Genomic DNA, 22,552 nt, shown 5'->3' with positions numbered 1-22,552 from the left:
CTGAATTATTGATACCTGGCTGGTATCATGTTGCACATCACAAGTAAGAGGCACCTTTGGGGTATTCTGCTACCGTGTTGCAGGAGATAATGATACCTGCAATCAGAGAGGGGGTTACCTGCCAGGATCCCATAGTGCTTCGCTGAGCAATCCAGCTGCATCTGGAGCAGCTGACTGCTATCCCAGGTGAAAGCCAATACAACAAAGCTTCTCCTTTTCTACCTTCAACACTTACCCACTTGAACATCCCTTACTAAAGGGGTTTAAAGAGTGGTCGGAAGCTTAAAGCAGTGGCTACATTACTTCCAGATGTGGGGAAAGTCCTTTGAATTAGAAATAAAATTAATAGCAAAGTATTTTTAAGCGCTGTCGGGTGGGTAACAGCTTTTATTCTTCTCCAGGGCAAACTCACTGTATTGTTCAATTTATTTCACAGTAAAGTTTCATTCACTCCTTTCAAGATTCACCCAGAGGGTGGTGACGCACTGAACAGGTTGCCCAAGGAGGCTGTGGATGCCCCATCCCTGCAGGCATTCAAGGCCAGGCTGGATGTGGCTCTGGGCAGCCTGGGCTGCTGGTTGGTGACCCTGCACACAGCAGGGGGCTGGAAATGGATGAGCACTGTGGGCCTTTGCAACCCAGGCCATGCTGTGATTCTATAATTCTAAGATTTCTGGATGAAAAGCTTCAGGAGTGCCAACAGTACACAAAGAAGTGGGTTGGCATTGTGAAGTGGTGAGCAGGAATGCTAATTCTGAGCGGCATGTGACCATGTGAATGCTTGGAGACAAGGCTCTCTTCTCAGCTGGAATGAGCCCTTGGAACAAAGTGAACACTGAACTTCGGGGGAGAAGAAAAAAACCTGCTGGTTCTCCAGAGGAGCGCTCAGCTTGGCAATACAGGGTTCAATCTGCACAGAGGAAATTAATTGGATGAGGACTATCTTAAAAAATACAAGCCTCCCCTTTGTAGCTAAAGGCAAAATAAAAGGTGAAAAGATGAACAGAACCGTGTATTGTGTGGAAGCTTACACAGCTCCAAGTGAAATGAATGGCATCAATCCAGAAGCCGCATCCCCGGCACCTCAGGGTCAGAACAGGAACAGCGGAGTGAAGCAGCAAACCTGCATCCATCCCAGGCATTCATTTGGGGAACCTGTTCTTCAGGGTTTTAACGTTACACCTGTGAGACCACTTTCTTGTTTCTTTCTTTTTTTGGACAAACGCTTGCAATTCAAACTGTCCAACGCTGCTTTGAGATAGGCCTCAGATTTATTGGTGCAGGCTGAATAAGGCGGCGTAATGGCAACCATGTGTGCATTGTTGCAAACACTTCAGGAAAATTCACTTGATTAAGTGAAGAAAACAACTTCCTTAATCAGATCTAAGCACAGCCACAGTACTCTCATTGTATTTGCCAATTCTCATGCCTTGGGGATGTGATATACCTGTAAAACTACAGCTCTACTGAGCATCAAATTCAATTTTTCATGCACTGTTGGCCTGCACACCTAACCTTTGCTAGCCAACCCAGCTCCCAGAAGACATCCACAGACACAGGGAGCCTCTAATGCACTTTAGAAATCTATTTTTGAGCTGCCAGAGAAGTTTGCTTCACTTGCTACAGCAACTCATGCTGCCCTCAGTTCCACAACAATGAAACCTGATACACAGCTGAGCACCCCGAACAATAAACTTTGCATTACTGAGCAACAAGAGCACAGCTTTCAGTACGCTTATTTTCTAGCATTGGAAGCTTAAAAGGCTCAGAGCAATTTCACAGCCATGGCTGCTATAAGGAAAGTCAGTATTACTAGGAGTTTTAGGTTTGGCATGAAAGCTGCAAGATGATGCAGTCAACATAGGAAATATAGAATTCCAGCAGAAACTAATCATAAAACATCCCCGTGGGGCTTTTCCAGGATGTGTGACAAAGGATGCTCTCGGGGTACTTTACCTTCAGGGTAATTTTTGCCTTTGATGCCTTTCCATTGAATGGGGCTACGCTACATCTGAACAGAATAAAGCACGTGGGCCTACAGAGACCTGGCAAGACAAGACAGCAACTTCCAGGACACAAACAAACACATGACTGAGTGGGGTCCTGCCTTTCTTGCAAGGCAAGCGCATACCTCCATTAAAACTGGTTAGTTTAAAGATGCTGCTGGCCCATCTGACTTTAGCTTTGACAGAATGGCACACATTCAAGGACTGTGTTAGAGGAAAGAAAGATCTCACTTTGAAGGAGTTCCTTAGCGCACAATACACAGATGCATGAAAAAGCTGTGAGAAACCCTCCTGTTTCTAATCTGCTGATAAAGATCCATTTCAGACAATCATTTCTGCTCTAAAACCGCACTGATTACAGTTGTTGCTTCTCTACTTTTCCCCCATTAAAGCTCTGTGCTTTGATTACTTGAAATGCAAACATCAGCTTTTCATTTAGTTTCTCTAAGATACACACCAAGCTCAGAGCCACTAAGCAGCAGGGATGGGGATCCTCCTGCTGGATGTTTTCAACACACTTTTCACACTCACTGATAGGACAAAGGGAGAACCCAGAATCCCTGCTCTTTCAGAGGTAAAATGTCTTTCAGGAGATGCTAAAGCTGCTGATTAATTCTCAGTGATATTAATTACCACCCTCATATATTACACACATGGCTTGCACACATGGTAATATTTCTTACTTTCTACTGTAGATTACCAAAAGACACACTTCTATCGCCCATCTGGCATAGAAGCCTGGCTGTTCCTCTTTCAAATCCTAGGGTGAACACTGTCAGATCCAGATGATAGATGGGAATCCCTGACCCTGGCACACTGCGTGCAGCCACTGATACAAGAGGTGAGGACAAGCAGGACATGACAAAGGCAGTGCCACTTGCTGTGGCACTGACACCTTGCTTTGTTTAATCTAAACAAAATGCATTTAAGTTTCTGCCCCTTCAGCACGTCTTGGCTCAGTCCAGGGTCTCAGAAGGAAACTTTGCTAACAGTCCTAAATCCAGTTTGTTTCAGTCTCTCTGTCCTGCTTTAGTAAAATTCACATAAAACCCACTTACTTCATCTCTATAAAGAGGACTTGTGTAATACATGATATCCATGGCACTGCTGTTCAGCATGTCCCTCAAACCCCGTACTTTGTCTGGAGTGATGGAGTCCACGGTGTCTGAAAGAAAAGAGACTTAAGTTACACTCAGGAGAACGATGAAATCCAAACAAAGCACGTGCAAAGAACACAGCATGAAACTTCTGGGGGCAGTTCTGCATTGCAGCTACTGAACAACCAACCAACGTACCTCCATCGAGAGTAAGCTTTGACCTCCATTCAACTGGAAGAAATTCAACATGTGTTGCAAGATTGGAAAAATACTTCTCTTCTATTTTTCTTGCTGTGTCTCGCATCCTTGGGGAAAAAAACCAGAAAGAACATGTTCGTGTTAAGGCTGCTATTGGTGCTCGTATCAGAGAATGTTGGTGCATCCAGGTGCAATGCATTTCTCTCGTTGCTACTTTTAAAGTATGTCAGTCTATGCTTACTAACGTTGCTAATTACTTCACCTCTCAATTTTGTTCTGAAATGCTTAAATGCACTTTGCATTTAAGCACTCATGCAGTGGAAAGCAGTGTGCTATGAGTTCTCCAAAGAGCTTCAGAGCTCGTTGCGTGTTTCACTTTGAGCCTGATCCAAACCCTCCAAGTTCAACTGAAATCCATCTGTTAACTCTGGTTGGTTTGAGCAGCACATGCTCTGAAAGCTAACAATTCTACAGTCTTGGAATCCTGAACGCATTGAAATCAACCATTCAGATCACTAAGGATGACAGCTCAGTGCTTTTAAACACAAAGAAAACTAATAACAACAGTGCTTGACAGGTCAGAATGTTAACTTCACATATCGGAATGGAAGGCTTAAGAGTTCTCAGAGTGAGACACGGGATGATTTATCAGCATTTCAACTTGCAGCTTCCAGCAGCTGCTTCCCAGTTACAGCATCAGAGTTTTGCTTTGAAGCCTCGTGTGTATTTTTTCCATTTTCAAAGCCAGCCCCCTCCTCATCACTGCTATGACCGAATGACGGTGACATTAATCTCCCGTCAGCACTTCTACCAACCCAAACGTGCTTTGGGAAGTTTAACCCCCCCCCCAACCTGAGATACTTTCCTTGAGTGCTCTTGTTCTGCTTAACAGAAATGCAACCATTTAGCCTGCATCGCCAGCACCTGAGACAGTAATCGCTTAAGCTCCTCTGTTTGATGAGCAAAACTGTCTGCATCACAGCAGTGTCAGCACTACGTGGTATCCCATACAGACAACTCTGTCAAACTCCTGCCTTGACATTAAGTCCATCTTTACCTCTTCAAAACAAAGGCAGCAGGACACGGCAGGGAGCTGCCACACCAGGACTGCCACGGGAGGTGACAGCACAGATGAAAAGGAAGAAGCGTTGACAAAATTCATCCTTAATTTCCCAGTGTTGCTGTTGCCCTGCGCAGACCCAACTCCATAACAGGATTTATGCTGTGCAGGAAGGCTGAAGGCAGATGTGTCCAGAGGAACAAATGTGGAGCTGATTTTCAGCTCCTACTGACAGTTCATATGGTACTAAGTAGTTCTGTGATGCACCACATTTACAATGGAAGGGGGCTGTCAAAATATTTTCCATTACTGATGCTTCTCCAGGGGGGAAGGGAAAGGGAAGGGAAAGGGAAGGGAAAGGGAAGGGAAAGAAAGGGAAAAGGGGGGGAAGAGGGGGAAGGGGGGGGCACATCCTTCGACACACAGTGTTTCAAAACAGTTACCAATGGCATGAGCAAGCAGCCAAGAAATGCAACTAATCGACATCTCTATTTTTAAAGCCTGGTTTGATTGCACTTCTAATCTCCAAGTCTGTAGTCGAACAAGATGGCAAAGATGCAATACAGCACAGTGCCCTTCCCATAGGAGGTGGGGGAAAGGCAAGAGAATCTGCTTCAGTTAGGGCTGACAAACCTTTTCCTTGCTTAGAGCTGCATGTGCTTTCTGAATGTATTTTGCACAACTAAGGCAAGGAGGGGCTGAACTGCAACTCCCTGCCAGGAAACAAAGTTACAACACTCTGCTAAACTCAAAGCACAATTCCAACTTTCACCCACATCTGGGGGTTGCCCCCACATCAACCGCGGCTGCCCAGAAACGTTCCAGCTTCTGCTGGGAACCCAAAGCTCAGATGCACCTGGGCACGTTGGAAAATCAATGCATCCTTCTCGTGCCTTGCAAAACACGCTCCAACAAAGTAAACACAAGTTGTGTTTTAACAGATTTTGTCCACTGCCACTTCACTGCAGTGATCCGGACCGCTGACCAGGTGTGCACCAAATGCGGTTCTCAGTCTATGTCCAAGCGTGCTCCTCTGCTCGCTATGCCACACTGCCACTTAACCTTCAAGAGCTGGTTAATGCTTTAAGACCAGTGACTGACGTTTTGCAGATCACAAACCATGGAGTTAGAAAAAAATATATCATTTCTTTGCCTAAATCTGAACTTCCTTAGATAATCCAGCTCTGCTACTGGACAAATGCAACCGGAAAGATCCCCCACTGTATTACAGCAGCAACGTCACACTGACCTGATGCCAACCAAGAGTCACAAAGCCATTAAAACACATTAGAAGGCCAATTCCCAGGGCAGCACATCTCAAGCACAGCGAATGGCCCTACATGGCATCTCCCACTGGTTTTCATCAACAGTTTTGTATTACAAATTCAGATCCAAGCTGCGATGTAATTGCTAAGCAGCGTGGCTACGCTCATACACAAAACACCTGCTATATCAATGCATCTCTGCTTTGCTATTTGGGTTTTTTTTCTTAATTGAATGCCTTCTGGCTTAACAAAACCCTAATGTTTTCAGCTGTTTTATTAGCTGGCAAGACTCCCCAACCACTTGTGAAATTAACACTAACCGAAGTGATAAATCCTCATCTAACCAGGCACAGTTATTCCCCTTTCCAATACAAACGGAAGCTGAAATATTGACCCCAAAGCAACAATTACTTAAATCTATATATCCCAGCACACCGGAACAACCAGAATTTATGATTTTTCTAAGAGAAAATGCACTTGAGCACAGATGCAACGCATGCCTCGGAAAGCACTGAGACGTATTGCTGCGTTGCAAGCAAGAAGTAATGGCCTGAAAATAAATACTTTTGAGACTCACCATAAATAAAACACACTTGGCTGCCTCTCTCTGACTAAAGCAATGAAATAACGCCATCATACTGACATAGGTAGATATCCTTGCATAAGAAAGTATATTCCAAAGATGTATTAATGCATTTACAATTATTACTTTTAATTTCCTTTCTTTTTTAGTCACTATGGCACTCATTTTACTTCTGTAGAGCACACACAACTGGTACAAAAAGAAACCAGCTACAATAAGATTAATCTAGTGCACAGATTTTATAAGATCCCCTTGATAGCTGGTAATGCAGCAAAACACCTGAAGGGTAGAACATTGTACTCTGTTTGTTCCCAAATCATCCCTACAGACACTCTTCAACCAGACAGCCCACAGCCAAGCATGAGGAACGGTCTCGGATTTTGGAGGCATTACATCAGTCAACCTCAGCCCCTGAGCTCCTGAGACAGGGGAGGTTGAGGTTGGATCTTAGGAGGAAGTTTTTCCCCCAGAGGGTGGTGATGCACTGGAACAGGTTGCCCAAGGAGGCTGTGGATGCCCCATCCCTGCTACCATTCAAGGCCAGGCTGGATGTGGCCCTCCTGTTTATACACTCCCTTCAAGTACTGCAAGGCCACAATGAGGTCTCCCTGCAGTCTTCTCTTCTCCAAGCTAAACCAGCCCAGTTCCCTCAGCTTTTCCTCATAGGAGAAACATTTTGCTTCAAAAGCATTCCTGTATTGGTTTCACCACTCTGGAGCTCCGTCAATAGAGCCCAGCACTCCACACCTCCTTGAGGAGATAATACCACAAGCTATTGGGAAAACATGGGGCTGGCTTAAGCTATGTCTGCTAAGTCAAAGTGTGAGCAGTGGGTATGAGCTATAAACACCGAGTTCTGCTGAAGCCAGAGGAAATAAAAGTAACACCACGTTCAAAAGCTCAGCTGCATTTCAGAAATGCAAACTCCAGTTTTATCCAAGGCAGACTTCAAAGAGCACCTGTAAAACACGTGTTGTCCTCTGCCACTGTGCTCTGGGTATTCATCTGCTCTCAGACCTTAAGGCATTCAGAGTGCTCTTCCAGGACATATGGAGACTCATTTTACTTCAGAAGAAAGCTGCAAATTCTAGGAGACAACCAAAGTGAACATAATCGTGATTCATACTTCATCCTTTTCAAGATTAACGGGGCTCTGCGTGATCAAAGGAGCCTAAAATGTTAGGTAACGACAACGGGATCCCCAAGGGGAGACTGCAGAGGTTCAGTTCAGGTACTCCCAGTGCCTCCCTACCTGGCACAGCTTACAGACAGCAGCAAGGCTGCCCTTTGGTGAGATGCTGGTTTTGGCAGCAAAGCAGGTCAGACGTTCCCTACCCTGCCTCCTCACTGCTCTCTCCCTTATTCTGGAAGGGGTTCTAGCTCCTCAGTAACTGCAGTGATCCGGATCATAACAGGAGCATGGAGTCAGCTGTGCTGCTGTTGGCAGCATAGGTGCAATTTTGGGCAGTGGAAAGGACTGGGGAGAAGAAGGGAAGAAGAACAGACGTGTGCAGAGATGCACGTAATGCCTACTGTAGCTTTGGTCCAACATGCACTCACGTGTCAGATAACTTATTAATGCACACAGCACAAGCTCCTACAGGACTATTAATACCCTAAGCATCACCTTTCACCTCCTGGGCTGAACTCCTCATCTGCCTTTCAAAGAAAGCTCGAGTTGAGGCTGGTACAACAACCACTACTATTTGCATGCTTAATTTCAGAAGAACCTTCAGTTATTACCAGCACCAGAGAACGGAACACAAACACACAGTGTGCATGCAGCGCAATGCAAGCTTTGAGATGGAGAATAATCACAACAGCCAAATACCTGAAAAGCTTACAAAAAGAAACGCATGGGAAATCTGGATTTAAGATCCAAGCAGCAAACATTTAAAGGGCTGGAAGGGCTCTGAGATGCTCTGTGCTCTGCAAGGGCTTGCATATAATTGGAAATTTACCAAAATAGCCATTCTGAAGTAATTGTTATAATGACAATCCACAATTAAAAAGCTTACTAATGGGACATGCAATAAAGACGTAATTGGTGGCTGTGCAGTGCCAAGATGACGCCATCGCACAGACAGCGATTTTTGTGCTGTGAGCTGCAGCAAAGGCAAGTTGGAATCTGGATCAAAACGAGATTCAGAGAGAGGCAGACAGACACCAGGCCTGGAGAAAGAGCAGTCGGGGAGCACCATAACATCACAGCTGCTGTGCAAACACACAGAGCTCCATTCAGTTTTTAAGCACAGGAGTTTAGAAGACGATAGGAGCGAGGTGCGGTGAGACAACAGGATGAACCAAATGATTCTTATTTGTTAACGTCCGCATTGCATCCTCTCAGAAGTCACGTGACGCCAGAATGATGCACCTGATGGGAAACCAAAACTGCCAGCAAAGAGCACTAAGCCATCCTATCTTGGTTTCTGTTACATGGAAATACAGAATGTGGCATCTTCTCCCGTTACAAAAACCCTATTTCCTTTTCTTCTGGAACAACTCGCAGCTCGTTATTCTGCTCACAGCAGGTCAGCTGAATCATTGTTCCAGCCTGGAGGAGGTACTGTCTCTTCTCAGACGAGTCTTGCTGTTAATATCAGCACTGACAGGAGCAGCTTGTTGTACCAGCTGCCATGCTACATTTAGACAATAAATGTGTTTAACTGTACTGTGCAGAAACAAAATCGTGTCACAGCTCAGACCCGTTCGCTCAAACATTGATAGAATGCATCTTTTCCATTTACCTACTTACAAGACACCCTGCAACCCCAGCATCGAACCACACTAATGAGGAGGCTGAACTCCATTTCTTAATGAAATTAGTGCATACAATTTTAAATTACCCTGGAAGCAGAGCTCTGTTTTCAGCTCTGTGTTGAACAATATCTGCCTAATGAGGCAGATACATCAGGAGGTGCATCAGTTTCTTCCCGAGGCAGTAATCCGAGGACAGCAAATCAATTGGGCTCTGGTTGTGCCTCTCAGCCCACTGTGTCGCAGGCAGAGAATTCCATGTCTGAGTTATAAGATGCACTTCTGCACTTTGTTTTCTTTTTATTTTAAGGCCACTTGCCCAAGTGGGGCAATGGTTTTGTGCTATGAATACAAGTGCTGCTCTCACACAGGCTGAACAATATACAAAGGTTTTATACCAGGGTAGATTGAATCTGAATGATGCCAGAATACGTGTACGTGGCAAAGATATAACGCAGGAGAGAGGTATGGGAGAAGGGAGATCTCCTTCTGGACACCCCACAAGCACCACACCGAAGCAATGAGAGGCATCATGGAGTGTGCTGCTTCTTTCTACCTACCTGAATACTGGGATAACGGCGTACAGCAGGCACTACGCTTACTTGCCTATCAAAGACATGGATGCCACCTACTCGTACCTGCAGCAGCATCCCGGTGTGTAATAAACTATACAGCGTGACACTAAACTAGCATCCTGGGTGTCTCCTGAAGGCCTAGGAGAAGAGACACCGTGAGAGTCCATCTGCTTCTCGGCCTGGTGGTTGGCCTACATGTCCCCTCTAACCAGCCTTGTCTTTGTTCTCTCCCAGTCTGGATCCCTCATTCCCACAATGGAACATCAATATCCCAAGTGACACACTAGTCTTTCAGAGCTTTCATGAGCTCTGAGGGCTGCTAATGTGTCTGCAGCTGCTGGTTGTACCCAGACATTAGTGAGGGAAGGAAGAAGGAATGGTGGTGATGATGGGCAATGACGTTATACAGACAGCATGGCTGCAACTACAGGTTTCCTACTAAACCATGTCCATTTTAAAGGAAACAATACTGAAATATTTCCTCCTTAGAGTGCACTTAGAAGTCTTAAAGGTCAAAAAATACATCTCCCCATCCTTGTCCATGCTCAGAAGGCAGCATTTCACTTCTTGTGTTCCTGGTGCAAAAAGAAGTAAAAAGAATATACAGACTTATCACAGATGGAAGTGCTAACAGAAAGTGTTAGCATGGCTCGTGAGAACTGCCACTGCATTGGTCTGGCAGACATTGCTTCTAAAATCCCTCCCTAGAACATATGGGATCCTCCCCACCAATCAGTCAAGAAATAAATAAATCCATCTAACATGATGCTTTCCTTTGCAGGTTTCGCACAGAATACACAATTTATGCCAGTAAGTCGCATTTTAAAGCATTATGCAATGCCAAATGATTGCCTGATATCTCTCGAGGGACTCTGAGACCAGAGTGAAATTAGCTGAAGCACAAAAGCTCATGCTTGAATGGTTTGAAACTGAGACAGGGGAGGTTCAGGTTGGATCTTAGGAGGCAGTTTTTCACCCTCATCAGAGGGTGGTGACGCACTGGAACAGGTTGCCCAAGGAGGCTGTGGATGCCCCATCCCTGCAGGCATTCAAGGCCAGGCTGGATGTGGCTCTGGGCAGCCTGGGCTGCTGGTTGCTGACCCTGCACACAGCAGGGGGTTGGAGCTGGATGAGCACTGTGGGCCTTTGCAACCCAGGCCATGCTGTGATTTCATATAATGTGCTGCCATTTGTAGTGAGGCTTCTTATGGAATGGACACCTGCACTTTGTCATGAGCTGGAATTAATCCACACACACAAACCCCAAATGCATTTTCAATGCACAATGGAGTAGAAAGAGAAAGTAAAAAATCTTAACGACTTCATGACTGCTGGTGGCTGTTAAACCAGCAACCCACATGTAGGATATCTGCATTGCCAATGCAATTGGCTCCTAAAAAACTAAAAGGTTTTACATGTATTTTGGTGACCAGCTTCAGGCTTTTATCGAGGGCTGTGGATTTCTTCCTCAGTGGTTTTGCCCACTTGCTCCTAAAACACCACAAATTAGAGCATTGAAGTGCTAGCATGAGGAGAGCAGGGAATTGCAGGTTGTTGCTTTGAGATGACAGATGACAGCAGTGAAATCAAGAGGCCCACTCTACTATAGCCGAGGATGACAGAGCAGAACAGTGAGCTGCAGAAGCTGGAGAGCCTGCTGACATAAGGAGCAATGGCACCTCAGTCACTCACATAAGCACCAATCTAGAGTGCTGCACAGGGTTTAAAGGGAGGGTCACAAAGTTCTTACCATGAAATCAACTCCACATCACACCTCCACAAGAGGCAGTGGGCATGCTGCTACTGCTGCTGGCTTTGATGGAATGTGGAACTATTTGGGACACACGTACTAAACCATCTGCACAACACACATCTGCAGCTAACGCATTTTAGCCCCTTCTTTCAGCTAACCAACCTTAAGACCAGCTTGTCTCCTCAGTTCTGTCATCAGGACCTCCCAGCTCCTAATGTTCAACAGAACTATGTTCAGGGACAGCATTCCCAGTAACTCAGCACTGTGTCCTCCCATTCACCAGCGCTGTAAGTGGCCTCCCGAGTTAGCTCAGGTGTCAAATCCAAACCCATCTGCAAACCAAGCTGCACAAAAGGTGTTTAATGAAAAGACCCCATAAGCATTTCATTATGTTTTGCCTTTCATCAAGCTTCTGTGTACAGAACTCCATCAACAGATTCTCAGCAACAGCTTCCCACCATATTAAGTAACTCGGCACTGTTACAAACACCAGCATTCGTTCTAGCTCCTCACTTTCACTCTTGCCAGCACACACTTCACTTGTTTGCTCTTCTGACAACCTGCAGGAGCAATGGAGATTCCCCTTGATTTTGGTCAAATGAAAATGTTTCCTCACTTGGCAAAGTGACTGTGAGCTGGTGCTTGAAATTCACTGAACAGTCCCCTAGAAGTCAGCAGTGTCAGTCAGGAAAACAAAATACATCCTTGCTCTTCTGGCTTGAAGCCACTCTCCCTAGGCTCACACATTGAGCTAACATAGAAAGCAATGCACCCACAGTATAAAGAGCAATGACTCAGGGGGACAGGGGGAGAAGGAAATAGGAGGAGATAGAGCTTAAGCTGAAGGATCTGCTGTCATTTACAATGTCAGCATTTTATTCAGGTTAGAGTTGCTATTGCAAACGTTATGAAGGACTCACATAGCTGTATTTTTGATGATCCTTCCTTGGTCCATTTTCTGCCCAATACCATGCACAACAAACACAATGTGACTAGTTTGTGGTGGCTTGTCTTCTAACGTAGCTTCTTCTACATAGCCTCTATGTAGCCTTGTCCCACTACTTGAAGCTGCAGAAAAAACATGATCCTAGATCAGTTACATTCTATGAAATGCAATGGTCTCACATGTTGACAGAAGCTTAATTTGTCCCAGACCAAGACATTAAAAAGTATTGTGAAAATACAATTACACAGAAAGGTTCAGTATGTATCTTAGTAATCTGCACTTTTCAACTCCTGGGAGATCTGAGCAATCAGGTGATGTTAATTCTGTCACTCAAGGTATCAGAAGGCATTTCCACTGTGAAGAGACTTCCTAGAGAAGAGTTGTGTGATTGTCCATTAACTTCTATTACATAATGCTTTTCTTCTACAGATCTCAGCCACTAGAGTTTCTTATATCTCCACCTTACTTCCCCAGGAGGCGATCACTGAAACGACCTCGCCATCAGACAGCTACTCACCGTCACTCAATTTCTGATGGCATTAGAGGGGGTGGTTGAAAAGCTTTAGATTTTTTCCTGCTAAAAGTGACAAACTGTACGTTTTTTTCCAGCCAATTAAGCCCCACGTTTCCGCAGGCATTCTCCAGTTCACTGGCCAAAGCAAAAGCCAATTCTGCAAGCAGATATGGATATCCTTGCATCACCCTGCAGGTGGCTGCTGAAACCCATGGGCACAGCGTGGCTTCATCCCCCTCTAGTGACAGAGCCATACAGAAGGCAGCAGCCTGCCATGAGAGCTGTGCGACACCAGCACGCATCCAGCCGAGCCCTTCGGATAGCCACACAGATTAAGGCAGCATCGCTCCTCATGGGCAAAAAAACAGCAAGAAGCAACTCATTTTGGTTCAAAGGAGGAGGAAAACACAACAAAAATAGCGAGAGCAGTTCTTATATGCGACAGGTTTATCAAGGAGCTTCTATTTGCTATTTCTCCTCCCAAACTGTTTAGGACAGAATGTCTAAATTATCTATTTCATGCTGTCCAGAATCACACTGTGGATATAGAACACTTCATCTCTCCTGGAAACTTGTGCAACGACAGCCTTAAATTATATTAATTCTTGGCAAACATTAATTAAGTGTCCAGCCAAGAGCCCTGTGGGTTAAGAGGGCAATAATTACAGAGGAGAGGCACCAGATGAAAGCCAGACCTGTTACCTGACCTCGTCTCTTCAAAAACCAAGGAAGAAAACAAAAGCAGCTCGTGCCTCTTTTTGTTTTTGTAGTCCAGCAGTGTGCAGGAGCAGCATGGCAGGGAGGATGAGTCCCACTATTCCAGATGGGCAGCAATCTGCCTCTGCTCTGAAGAGGAACACCCTCTCTCATGACTGTTGCAGCCTCACCAGCTATAAAATTGGTCATTCTGAGCTAAAATGAGCCTGGATTCCTACAGACAATATTCTCCATCTAGATGGAACTGCTTCGCCCCTCCTCTCAGTTCACGGGTCTGTTTAATGATCTGAAAAAGGCAAATGCTGGCAAGAGGGGGAGGTCCAGCTGTGTATTTAAGGAGCACATCATGGTATGTAAATACACAGAGAGGAAGCTAAGGTTGCAAAGGCAACTGCAGTTCTTACACTGTGGCTGTTAGGCACTGCCACTGCAGCATCAGCACCATGCAGTAAGTACATGCAAACTGCTGCTTCCAAAGCAATAAGGAACAAACGTAACAAAACCAATCCATGTCTAGGTACAATTATGCAGGGCAACCTCCGGAACCCACTATACGCCCCCCCCCCCCACAAAAACCCACCAGCAAAAAGGGGCCCGTCACATATAGAAACTTCAGATACAGATATTTGCAATATCTTTTGACAAACTCTGAGAAATATTACCTTTGGAAAACCCCAACTTTTGTGTAACAGTTCTTGCAATTTTAGATGTTGTTGCATCACTGTACAGATACACTTCATCCACACTGTGCCAGTCCACATGGTTGCGACTCAACTTTAGACTATGAATAGCTGCAGCAAAAAGGAACAACATTGAATTTAGATGGGTAAGGGGAAAACAAAAGCCTCTTCAAACAGAGAGAAGGATAATTCACACACACGCATTTATATCTACTGCTCTATTACACCTAAATCCATACTACTTCTTACCTTGGAAAGCTTTTACATGTAGGATCAATCTGACCAGAACAAAGAGCAGTTTGGATAGTACCCCTGAGGACGTTGCACACCATCCCCCCGCACCCTCCTTTGGGTTGGTAGGCTTCTAAAGCTTATCCTTAACTGAAAGCAAAAAATGAGGGGGGAGGTGCACCCCCACAATACTGCTGACTGCTGCGCTTCTGCTAGGTAAGTACACTTGCACTGCTGCCCCTCCTGCAGCCATACAGTGGGATCCCTGCTTCTGACCAAGGCTACGGAGCACCAGAGTAACACGGAGGCTTTCAGGGCTCCACTATGAGAAGGCTCCATTGCTTCCGCTACTCTTTCATTTGTCCGGGAGCTGAAAATGTGGTTCAATGAGAAAGCCTCTGAATGAGCAATTTCTGGCACAGAGCTGAATTTTGCTCTTTCAAAAAGCTCCTAAGAGCTCTAGTGTTTATTATGCTGTGATTGTGCTTTCCAGATTTGGAACCAACCTCATGACACACTGCCTGACTGCTGGGGTGAAGCGCAGCAGGCACGTAATAATGCAACTCAGAATCTCCCAGCTGAGCTCTGTGTGCAAAGCAGCATCACTGATGCTGTATTACCAGCAACACGGCTATCACCTGTGCTTGGAAATCTGCTGCTCAGGTCTCAGCCAATGTGCAACATTTGGCATTTGGAGAGCTGACAGCTAACAGCAATAGCCCTGTGTTGTTTAACCACATCATGGGTCTTACTGAAAAGGCTGCGTAGCCATGGAAAACACTCACAAGGGTTTTATGTTATTTTTTCCATAACAAGCTCAGCTCGATTCTGTCCTTTACTTGAAGCTCCCTAATTTCTTGTAGTCAAAAAACATTCTGAGAAAGCATGAGCCATCATGGCTTCCTATTTTAAGTTTCTTTTGGCTCAAATTAATTAATTAACCTTTCCCCTGAAGCCTTTTTTCTCTCTTTTCCAAGGCAGACGGCCCCAAAGTAGCCTGAGGAAAACCCAAATGAAGACTCTGAGAAACAAGGAGATTAGAAAAGGGTCGCCCCCTTCTACCACAGTTAACAGCTGATTCACAACAAGTAGAACTACGCTGCTGTTTTACAGTGGCAAATAAGGAGGGAAGCCAGCCTGGCTTAGATGTGGCAGCTTGGGCTGAAGCAACATAGAGCAAGAAGTAACATAGCGAGAACACAACGAACAAGCCAAGCGGTTTTTCCTAAGTAACCTTGCAGGTGAAGAGACAAGCTCCTATCCAGAGATCTCAGTTTAGAATTGGAGAAGAAAGGAAATTCGTAGCAAAACAACAGCTTTCAGATGTGGAGCCAATGCAGCGGGCTGCGATGTGCGGGGAGGCGAGCAGTCCAGTGGCAAAGGCACATCACTTCCTTCTGGCTGGCTGCTAATTCCTCTACCCACGAGCCCAAGATCGCTGTAGCCTTTTAATGCACCCACTCAGCAGGTCTTTAGCAGCAGAGGTTTGTTCCACGTGAATTCTGTGAAATGCTTCTCTCAGTAATTTCTGGGGAAGCTGACAGAGCAGCACTGGAAGCACGATGCCGATGGAGAACGTCATGCTCAAGATTCTGAGCATGCACAGGAAGAAGCAGAGAAGTCTCCGAATGAACTGCTTGCTACCATTGAAAGAAGCAGCAGTGTGAGGAGCAGAGATCCTCAAGTGCTTTCTGGAATCAAGTCCAGCCTCTTCATTGGAAAGGAAATACAGAAAGTGGCTGATTTTCTCCATTTTGCATTCATTATTCTCACCTGGAACGAATAAATCCTAACTTTCCCTCCTACGTTCCTCTTCCAAAGTGTCTGTGTTGAAGGACAAGTTGAAATAAACTCCAACCTGTGCATGCATGCACTAAGGAACTGCAAGTGAACATCCAACACTGTCTCACTGGATATTTAGCAATGCATTCAAAAGGGAACCTGAAAAATTGGGTCTGCTTCTAACAGCACCACAGGAAACCATCAGTAAGGTTCAGGACTGTGCTGCCTTGTCTCTTGGGAACAGAATATCTTACCTCCCTGAGATGTGCTGTCAAGGTAGATACACATCACCTTCAAGGCCAGGTACAAATATGTATAAATACATCTTTTTCAGCACTTGGATTCTATACATCCTTCCCTTCCCCCATAAAACCCAAAAGAAAATGTTTAAAATAAGCAGTTCTTGTTTCTCAGTTTTCCTTCCTGGGATGCCCTGCTTGAACAGTCTGCCTGAGGATTGATGCACCCGTTCCACAGACCAACCCATGTGCTTCCTGAGATGGGGTGAGATCTTCTGTGTCCCAGTTCTGACTCTCAAAAACACTGGGATGTCAGTTTATCCTCCAACCCGGACTGCTTCATCCATATCCCCAAGTGAGAAAACCCAACGCACTGAACAGGTTGCCCAAGGAGGCTGTGGATGCCCCATCCCTGCAGGCATTCAAGGCCAGGCTGGATGTGGCTCTGGGCAGCCTGGGCTGCTGGTTGGTGACCCTGCACACAGCAGGGGGTTGGAATTGGATGAGCACTGTGGGCCTTTGCAACCCAGGCCATTCTAGGATTCTCATGAGACTCAAGACTCAAAGCCTACCCCTAATGAAAGGGGCTTTTACTGCTGACATTCACAAAGTTTGTTAACAGGGAGGCAGGAAACAAACACGTCTTTGGAGAAGATTTGATAGCAATGTGAAAATAATCACTTAAAAATAAAATAAAACCAAAAAACATAAACATGTTTTCCAGGCGTGGGATAACAAACACTGCTGTTGCTATTTCAAACCTGAGGAAGAGAGAATGATCTATTCCTGAAGATGAGATGATAACAATATACATTTTCTTTTCAGACCGAACTGCTGACTGTGATATAAACCACCTACTTGGCACAGAGGTGGTCAAAGTGACATCTCTGGAGCCAACAATGTCACTGAGTGTCAGGAAGTCACCAAGGCGTGCCGTGGTTTCACCGAAGCAGTTGTAGCATTCAGCTCAGGCAGCAGGTAGGGCACAGGGGAATGAATGCCCTTCATGTTCATTCCTCTGCCTCACGGTCCTCCTGGAGCACTCTGTCTGTCTATGTGGATTGCACAGAAGATGAAAGCACCTCCTGGTAAAGCCATGGGACAGGAACATCCCTCTGGATCAGGCTTCTTGCAGCTTTGTTTTCATGAACTACTTCTCTGACATCAAGAAAGCGCAGCTTTCTTAGCAGGAGTCACTGCATGTACCCCTCTCCTTGCTGCCCAAACCCCTCAGTATTCTGCACGCTGCTCAGTTCTGCAGTTTGGCATAAAAAGCCAAAGCCTCTGAAAATGAGATCAAGCTTTATTTGCCTTTGTATTCAGGAAAGAGAAATTAAACTTCCTTTCTTTTCCCCCCCCAGGCAAGACAGACACCTAGAGTACAAACAGATGGAAGCCACAGCCCAGCTGCAGATGGAAGACAGCAGAGAGAAGTATAGTAATGGCCTTAAACTGTGCCAGAGGAGGTTCAGGTTGGATTTCTCCTCTGAAGAGTGGTCAGGCAGTGGCACAGCAGCACACAGAGCAGTGGTGGCACTGGAGGTGCTGCAGAGCCATGGAGATGTGGCACTGAGGGATGTGGGCATGGTGGGCACAAACAGCATGCTGGCTGCAGTGCTCCAGGAGCTGAATGCTTCCAGCAGAAGGCACCTGCAGACAAGGACCTGAAGATGGCATCTCACCGGGCCAGCAGCTTAAAATTAAATACCCTTTAAGGTTAAAAGCACCTGCTTTTAACTTGGCACTTTCATCCACCTGCCAAGACCGAAGCATGGGGTGACTCTTTCCCACCAGAGCGTCAATGCAAGTCAAAATCAACAGGGAAAAGCATCTTTGAAGTGTTATGAGCTGATGTTATCTCCACCTGCTCCACAAAGGCACTGGCATTCCGGGTAGAGCTCAAGACCAGAGAACAGGTTTACAATGCTTGAAAGTCCATTCTTGTCTTCGTTTTTTCCCCCAGGTATTTTCAGCTTCTGACTCAAGAACATCACTAATTGCCCAATGTGCAACTTTAATTCAAATCTATTCGATGCTACAAACGAACACGATTTGGAGAAAAAATAACATACAAAATAATTTCAAAAGGATGACTACAAAGCAAAAGGCACAAGTCTTCTCTGACTTTTCCCAACAGAAGTTACTGCTTTTACTGTATCAGGAATGGTGTGGTGAGCAGGACTAAGAAAGTCATCCTGCCCCTGTACTCGGCATTGGTGAGGCCTCACCTCGAGTACTGTGTCCAGTTTTGGGCACCTCAGCACAGGAAGGACATGGAGGTACTGGAGCAGGTCCAGAGAAGGGCAACGAGGCTCGTGAAGGGCTTGGAGAATCAGCCCTATAAGGAGAGACTAAGGAAGCTGGGGCTGTTTAGTCTGAGGAAGAGGAGGCTGAGGGGAGACCTTATTGCCGTCTGCCAGTACCTGAAAGGTTCTTACAGTGAGAGTGGGGCAGGTCTATTCTCACTAGTGACAAGTGACAGGACGAGGGGAAATGGCCTCAAGTTGCACCAGGGCAAGTTCAGGTTGGATATTAAGAAGAACTTCTTTACAGAAAGGGTGGTTAGGGACTAGAATGGGATAAACAGGGAGGTGGTTGAATCGCCATCCCTGGATGTTTTTAAGAGCCATTTGGATGTGGTGCTCAGGGATATGATTTAGCAGAGGGTTGTTGTTGTGGTGTTGTTTCGTGGTTGTTTTTTAAGAGATCGGCTACTGGTTGGGCTGCGGTTGGACTTGATGATCTTCAAGGTCTTTTCCAACCTGAGTAATTCTATGATTCTATGATTCTTTTCACCTTTAACAGATCTGAGTCCCACGTGTGAGAAGAGGCAGGAACTGGTTCACAAGGCATCACTTTGCTTTCAGACATTCACATTTTAAACTCAACTACAGGAAGATATGATGGTAGGAATTCCAAGGCAAATACTTAGACCAAAGTAGATCCTCATCCTTCAGAATACTCCTAGGAACTGAAAGAATATACGGTAGGACAGGAATAACTCTAAACCCACACTGACATTTTAAATCCAAGGTGCATTCTGCAGCAGCCTGGTTCCAATGTCCACAATGTGGTCAGTAAGAGATTAATCACTGCCAGCTTTAACAGTGGCAAAGATCTGTGGTGAAGTGCTTTGGAACCTTCTGTGATCCTGAACGGCTCCTGTAAGAACTGCTCCCCCCTGCTGAAGCAAATGGGCACAACATCAGCTGTGTCAAAGCCCAAAGTTCCTCCTGCGTTACAGCAGCCTTGATCAGGTTTCTCTACAGCCTCCCTGTTTCACATCCTAGATCTGGTGACTTCTTTCATTCCAGTACAAAAAAAGCTGCAGGAAAAATAACTTCCGACACAAAATTAAGGATTCCTCCATCATCCAAAGAGCAGCCAACCAAATTCTGCCCAGTACAAAACTATTCAGTTCCTCCCCAGCACGATCTGCTGGGCATGTGGAGATTCTAAAAGCATTGCTTCTGCTTTACTGAGAAAGTCAAACCACAAAGCGGGTGCGTAAGGAACAAAAAGTTTACAGTTATTAATCAGAGCCACGAGCAGTTATAATAAAGACTACAGCACGATATTGCTAGCATCTACTTTTCTCTACGACTCACAGCACTGCTATTTTCCTCCTAAGTCCCACAGTGCTTTTTCCTTCCCATGTGGAGAAAACGGCAACAACACAGTGCAAGAAATTGAAGCATGTAATTCTAGCACATTTAACCGATACGAGCAAACTAGAAGGCAAAGCTTCCTATGCCAGGAGTACTACAAGATAAAAAATAATCTACAGTTACTGTACCTTGGGAACGCTTTCGTTTAAGGCATGCAGCATCTGAATTCTCCTTATATCCTCTCCATTTGAACAAAGAAGGGAGGGAGAAGGGAGGGAGGTAGTAGAGAACTAAAAGTAAAAACACTGAGCTTCAAAGTAAAATTTTTAAAAGGAGTGTCATTGCTTTTTTCATTAACATTGCCATTAAAAAAGAAACAGAGTTGATACACGTGTTGACAAAGCACATACACTTCAACTGCTTTTGTAGCACGAGCGTCAGGTCACGTCAGCCAAAACACATCTCTTTGCTCTTCGTGAGCAGTTGTGACACCACAATATAGGGAAGGAAAGCTGTGACAGCATATACAGCTTCACTGGGTGCCTCTGCATTACGGCGTACCAAAGCATTAATACATAACTCAGCACAGCGCAGAACAAAGGCACTTCTAAGCAGACTCGAAACATTTGGAAAAATAAACAACAACTCATCTTCAATGATGAGTTCTATTATTATTACAGCTCTATTATTTCCCCCAGAGGCTGCAAGAGAATCATTACAAGCTAGACTAGAAAAGACATCCCACTGTAAACCTGTGCAGAGAAACACAGCAGCACGTGCACTATGTCTCTGACAGCCCTCCCACCGTGAACAGGACCCTCCCTTGGATGGCAAGGCAAGCCCACAGCTTCTATTAGACTCTCACTTCTTCTACTTCACTCCTGAAACACCACACAGCTGCGGCAAAGGTTCTTTTTCATGGACTTACCTTCACATCAGTGCTGTGCAATTATGGAAGGAATGCTTTAAGGAAGGGGGAAACTGCTGCCAAGCAGATCGAGTCACACGGCTGCTTCTCTTGGCACTTACACAGCAAGGCTGAGCTCCTACCAACCCACCTTCTGCACTCATACCAACAGCCTCAGGTCATAAGCAAACATCAGGAGCCTCAAAAACCTTATGTAGTCAGGAGGGTGTGTGCTTAAAGCCAGTGAGGAGTCAGAGTCTCCAGATGGGCTTCTGAATCCATAACGTTGCTGAGGCTGCAATGACTGGAAATCAACTTGCCTGCTGGAGAATGGGAAAATGCAACTGACGTGACATCCTCCCTTACAGGGACCAGAAGCAATTAATGCTCTGCAGTCCAGCAACTTGTCAGTGATATTCCATGCTTATGTCATCTCACACCTCCTCACACTCTCAGCTCACAGCTCTGTCAGCATCCTTCATATAGATGCTGCAAATCACTGCTGCACATCAGTTTTCTACAGGAGAGGAAAACTAGGCTCATCATTCCTGCATTGGGACTCAATGGAACAATTCAGCCTACAGAATACTGTGCTGGCTGTGGCAATACAGGAACAGACTGCCCACGGAGATGCTGTGGAGTCTCCTCTGCTGGAGATAATCAAAGCCCCATGGAAACATCCTGGGCAACCTGCCCTCATTGGCTCTGCTGCTTTCACAATCTCCATAGATCCCTTCTGGTCCTGGCTGTGACTGCATGAATGAGACTTCCCTTTCTGAAGGTTAACACAGGCAGCTGCGACAAAAACTTACTGTTAATGTGCCTTTTTCTTTTCTAAATGAACAGAGAAATCTCTACTTGAAACCTAAGGCAAAATAGCACAAACCCCAAACACAATTCCTATACTTGTTGTGGCATCTAATGACACACTGAAGCCCATAGCAAAACCCCAGAAACTCATGAGGTTTCAAAATCGATGCATTATAAAACGTGCTCTAATTCTGACTCGTGGGATTGCTTCCTACACTTCCTACAGTCTCTCACAGGAACACAGCTTTGATTGCCACTGCAGGATCTTCCTGGGGGTTATCTGCTCCACTCTCTCACAGACAGGATCAGCTTTTCAGTTGAATTCAATATCACATTTGGATCAGGTTGCTCCGGCAATTTCCAGCTGAATTCTGAGCATCTTTATGGATGGATGCTCCCCCACCTGTCTGCAAATACAATCAGCTACATCTGTTCCTGTTCTATTATCACATACATTAAACTTCCAGCATCACTTGTCCCTGGTCACATAAATATTCTTGAAAAGCCTACAGAGGAACAAAAGACGGGTACCTAACTATACCTGACACTAACAGCTAACCTGCAGCTCAATGACAGACTGCTCTGTATTGCAGACACTGCTCCTCTCCCTCTGCAGCTGGAGCTGTGCTGCCTGCTAACAGCTCCTCCGTGCTGCAGGAGCACACAGCAGGGGGTGCGTGGGCTCCCATCGCACAGCAAGGGAGAGAAAGCAACACTTCAGCTGCAGAACATCCCTGCCTTTACTGTGGCTAAATGATGTTAGCAAAGCATCTAGCCTAAGATCCTTTTAGAACTTGCTATTATCCAAGTTCATGGTTTTGTTT

The 22,552-nt window shown here is 45.5% G+C and overlaps 1 protein-coding gene across 2 annotated transcripts in view; it reads right to left on the bottom strand.

Moving 5' to 3' along the window:
* The window catches only part of DDHD1 (DDHD domain containing 1), a 57,924-nt gene that overhangs the window by 18,275 nt on the left and 17,097 nt on the right, over positions 1-22,552 (bottom strand). Inside the window, exons 3-7 of one of the 2 annotated variants that reach the window (XM_072337089.1) lie at positions 20,200-20,301; positions 14,134-14,262; positions 12,215-12,362; positions 3,302-3,408; positions 3,065-3,171 (exon numbers count right to left, since the gene is read on the bottom strand). In XM_072337089.1, the coding sequence (XP_072193190.1) occupies positions 3,065-3,171; positions 3,302-3,408; positions 12,215-12,362; positions 14,134-14,262; positions 20,200-20,301 (593 nt within the window). The remainder of the gene's footprint in view (positions 1-3,064; positions 3,172-3,301; positions 3,409-12,214; positions 12,363-14,133; positions 14,263-20,199; positions 20,302-22,552) is intronic. The other variant, XM_072337090.1, reaches the window with a different exon arrangement.

The sequence above is a fragment of the Excalfactoria chinensis genome, chromosome 5 (assembly GCF_039878825.1).
Source record: "Excalfactoria chinensis isolate bCotChi1 chromosome 5, bCotChi1.hap2, whole genome shotgun sequence".
Classification (NCBI taxonomy): Eukaryota; Metazoa; Chordata; class Aves; order Galliformes; family Phasianidae; genus Excalfactoria; species Excalfactoria chinensis.
Note: the sequence above shows the minus strand (reverse complement) of the source record. Positions and strands in the feature narration are given on the sequence as shown.